General features: G+C 38.7%; 1 protein-coding gene across 1 annotated transcript in view; it reads right to left on the bottom strand.

Moving 5' to 3' along the window:
* The window catches only part of LOC109210696 (protein WEAK CHLOROPLAST MOVEMENT UNDER BLUE LIGHT 1-like), a gene marked incomplete at its 5' end in the record, with an annotated part of 5726 nt that extends 3211 nt beyond the window's left edge, over positions 1 to 2515 (bottom strand). The window contains 4 exons of the mRNA XM_019374150.1: positions 37 to 715; positions 789 to 1558; positions 1646 to 1715; positions 2416 to 2515. Coding sequence (XP_019229695.1) covers positions 37 to 715; positions 789 to 1558; positions 1646 to 1715; positions 2416 to 2515 — 1619 coding nt within the window. The remainder of the gene's footprint in view (positions 1 to 36; positions 716 to 788; positions 1559 to 1645; positions 1716 to 2415) is intronic.
* Positions 2516 to 3419: the final 904 nt, after the last annotated feature.

Genomic DNA, 3419 nt, shown 5'->3' with positions numbered 1-3419 from the left:
CAAGGGCTGGAGAAGGAGTATCAGCAGGTTGTTGACCTTTTTCGATAGTGTCTATGACTTTGGCCAACTCAGATTGCAAGTCAAAGTTTTCTTGTGTAGCCTCCATCAAAGCATCACGTCGAGAATTTAGAAAAGCCCAACTCACGTCTATGTTGAAATTTTCTTCAAGAGCATTATATTCCTTCTCCAAAGCCTTATATTCCTTTTCCCACATAGCAAGGTCATTTTTCATTATTTGGTGCTCGGCTAAGTGAGAATCTAAGGAAGCTTCAAGAGAGGCATGGGAACTTTCCAAGGCATGAATTTTGTCAGAAGAAATCCTTAAGTCATTTTGAGCATGAGTTAAGTTTTGAGCTAACTCCTTTGCGTATTCTTCTTTCTTCTCCATGAGTGCCTTAAGTTCTTTAATCTCATCATTGGCTTTAGATAGAGAGCATTCCAGAAGTTCTTTATCCCTTTTAATCTGACCCCAAGAAGCATTCACAATTCCCAACTCAGAAGTTAAGCCACGATTTTGTTGCTCCAAGTGAGCCTTGCTCTCCTGCAACTCCTCTACAGTCACTTGGGCACTTTCAAATTGTTCTTTCCAGTTTGCTGCCTCAAATAAGGCATCCTCAGCTATTTTCTTAGCTTCGGATAGAGCCTTTGTAGACTCTCGCTCCTTTTTCTCCAATGTAGAGATTCGTCCCATCAGCTCAGTCCCAATAAGATTAGCCTATGGTTATAAAGCATAGAAGTGAGAACTTAGAAAGAAAAAGAAGGAAAGCATTTAAGGTTAAGAAAATTACCTTCAAAGTTGAATGAACTATGTCATTCATCAAAGTGTAACAACTATGGCTTTGCATCTTATTCTTTTCGATTTCTCCAATAAGAGGTTCGAGCCAAGTATCAGCTCTCCCAGATTTTCTTAAGAGGCTTTGATTAGCAGGGATTTCGAGTGTGACACTTCTCATAGTCATGCTTCTATTGCTAGAACTTACTTCTACATGTGGGACAGATGAAGATGGAACAGCGGAAGGGGGAGTAGTAGAAAAGGTAAACACCACAGGAGTCGTGGGAGTTGAAGCAGGAACGGTAGAAGTAGACATAGGAATGGATGTAGGAGCAGTCAAAACTGGTGAAAGAACAGAAGTAGTCAATGTTGACAAGGAAACACTTACAGTTGGCAAAGGAATGGAGGAAGTAGGTGCGAATGAAGAAAGAGGAACTTCATCAAAAACAGGTCCGAGTTCGCCACTCTCAAAACCACTATTAAAGAGATGCTGAGTTGATTCATTCGTGACTCTTGGCACGGTGTCCTCGTCTGAAGGAATCAAAACAGGCTCGGTGGTCGAAGTTTGAGCAGGAGTATCTTCAATTTCATCATCATTAATGACTCGTCTCCTAATTCGTGGACTGGCTATTAACAAGGTACCTCCCTCTTCCTCATTCTTGGAACCTTCTCCTATAGCTTTCCTTTTTTGAAGCAAGGTTCGAGCCTTGTCCAAGTCAAGTGTAGCATTAACAGACATGCGAATGGCTGTAGCAACATCAGCTGTCATTCCTTTGTTACCAAATCCTGATTAAAAGAAGGATACACAATCAACATTAAGGAAAAAATACTTAATGTGCAAAAAGAAAAGTATGTAAAAAAAAAAGGCGATACCGTGCGTTTTAACTTTCCAGCCATGTAAAGCGGAAATTGATTTCCAAGTTCTTTGCTCCTTAGGAGCAACCTTCAAAATTGAAACTACCCAACCACGAAAGTTGGGAACAGGTTCCACATCTCCCATGGTTGCTACAAAAAACCAAAAAGAGACAAATTTAGAAAAAGAATCGAAATTCTCAACAGAAAAAGAGGTACGGTCAAATAAAAAAAAACTTACGTGCAAAATTCCACTTCTCAGGGAAGGGAATATTTGTTTCACCAAGTAAATCCACCGTACGCACAGCAACGTAACGAGCATACCATCCACGATCATTGTCATCTTCTGTACTTACCAAAACCTTCTTGCTTCTCACAGTTAAGGTAAAGACTCCATGACATATCAAATTAGGGTGGTATAAATGGATAAGGTGAGAAAAGGTGAAATTAACAGCGGCTTTGGTAGAAAGATATCTCAAACAAGCCACTGCTCTCCATACTAAAGGACCAACTTGGGCCAGACAAATATTAAAGAAACGGCAAAAAGCGAGGATGATTGGGTCAATTGGGGGATTAAAACCCAAAGTAAAAGGGTATGTATAGACAAAAGAGTATCCAATCCTAAAAGAAGAAATTCTTTGGTTTATGGAAGGAATTGACATTCGAAGACTATTTTTCCAGTTACAATCTCTTCTGATGGTAGGGATTATAAGTTCGGTCACTAATGTAGGATATGTGTCAGTTTTGTCTAAACCAGCAACTTACTTTTGAAGGGATTGTCTATCACTTACAAAAGATAAATCACTTGGTACGATTTCATCAACTAAAGGTTCTCGAGAAGAATCAGCAATTTCTTTACCTTTAGAAGAAGGAGTTTTCAGAATAGAACTCCTAGAAGAAGAACCAGAAGAGCCGCCTCGAGTAGATTCTAACCCTGTACGAAGTCTGCCTCCTCTGTCTCTTCTATGTCTAACAGGGGCATTGGGGAATTTGTCTAAAATAGGAACTTTTCTAGGGTTAGGGTTTGGAGACGCCATTTTTGAGCAGAGATGAATCGAAGGGAAGCAAAAATAAGGAAGAAAAACGTTTGCTAAAGATTTATGGAGAAGAAGACAAAGAAAGAAAAGGGGCAAGTTTATATATAAACTCAACCGTCAGTAATTAAAAAGTGTAATGATGGAAAGCCTATAATAAAGGCAACTATCACTTCGTGAATAGTGGAGTTACAAAAGCCTTAGAAAAAGGCTGCAAAATTGCAGGACTAATGAGAAGACGACACGTATATGGTGCATTAAATAGAAGAGACAATTAAAGTGGTAATACTGTCATCGCATTGATTATGGCAAAAATTCCCTTTTTAATGAAGATCCACTTCCCAAATATTTAATTGATAAATAAATGGAAAGTGGGGGGACTATCTGTATTGGGAAAAAGTTGAATTTATATTGAAGATGACGTGGCGTGACACGTGGACTGGACAAATAGTCAAAGTATAACAATTAAGAAAAAGGTACGGGAGATGACAGGTACGAGAAGAGGAAGTGAAACAGGCACGAGAAGCAGTTTAAATACGAGTCTCGTATCAATTCGAGTCATTTAAAGCCAGTGGATCAAAAGGCATTGAAAACATGGATCTGAAGACAAAAAGGAGTCCAAATTCAGTATTAAATACCTGATACGTTAGAAAATTGGTATTTAATAGGAATGATTGTGTAACGGCTCATTTAATATCATTTATTGTCCATAATTGTCTCATTAAAGCTTAGGTTTCATTCCTTTATCTAGAATCAACTAT

Source organism: Nicotiana attenuata, unplaced genomic scaffold (assembly GCF_001879085.1).
Source record: "Nicotiana attenuata strain UT unplaced genomic scaffold, NIATTr2, whole genome shotgun sequence".
Classification (NCBI taxonomy): Eukaryota; Viridiplantae; Streptophyta; class Magnoliopsida; order Solanales; family Solanaceae; genus Nicotiana; species Nicotiana attenuata.
This window is presented reverse-complemented; position numbering and strand designations above follow the sequence as displayed.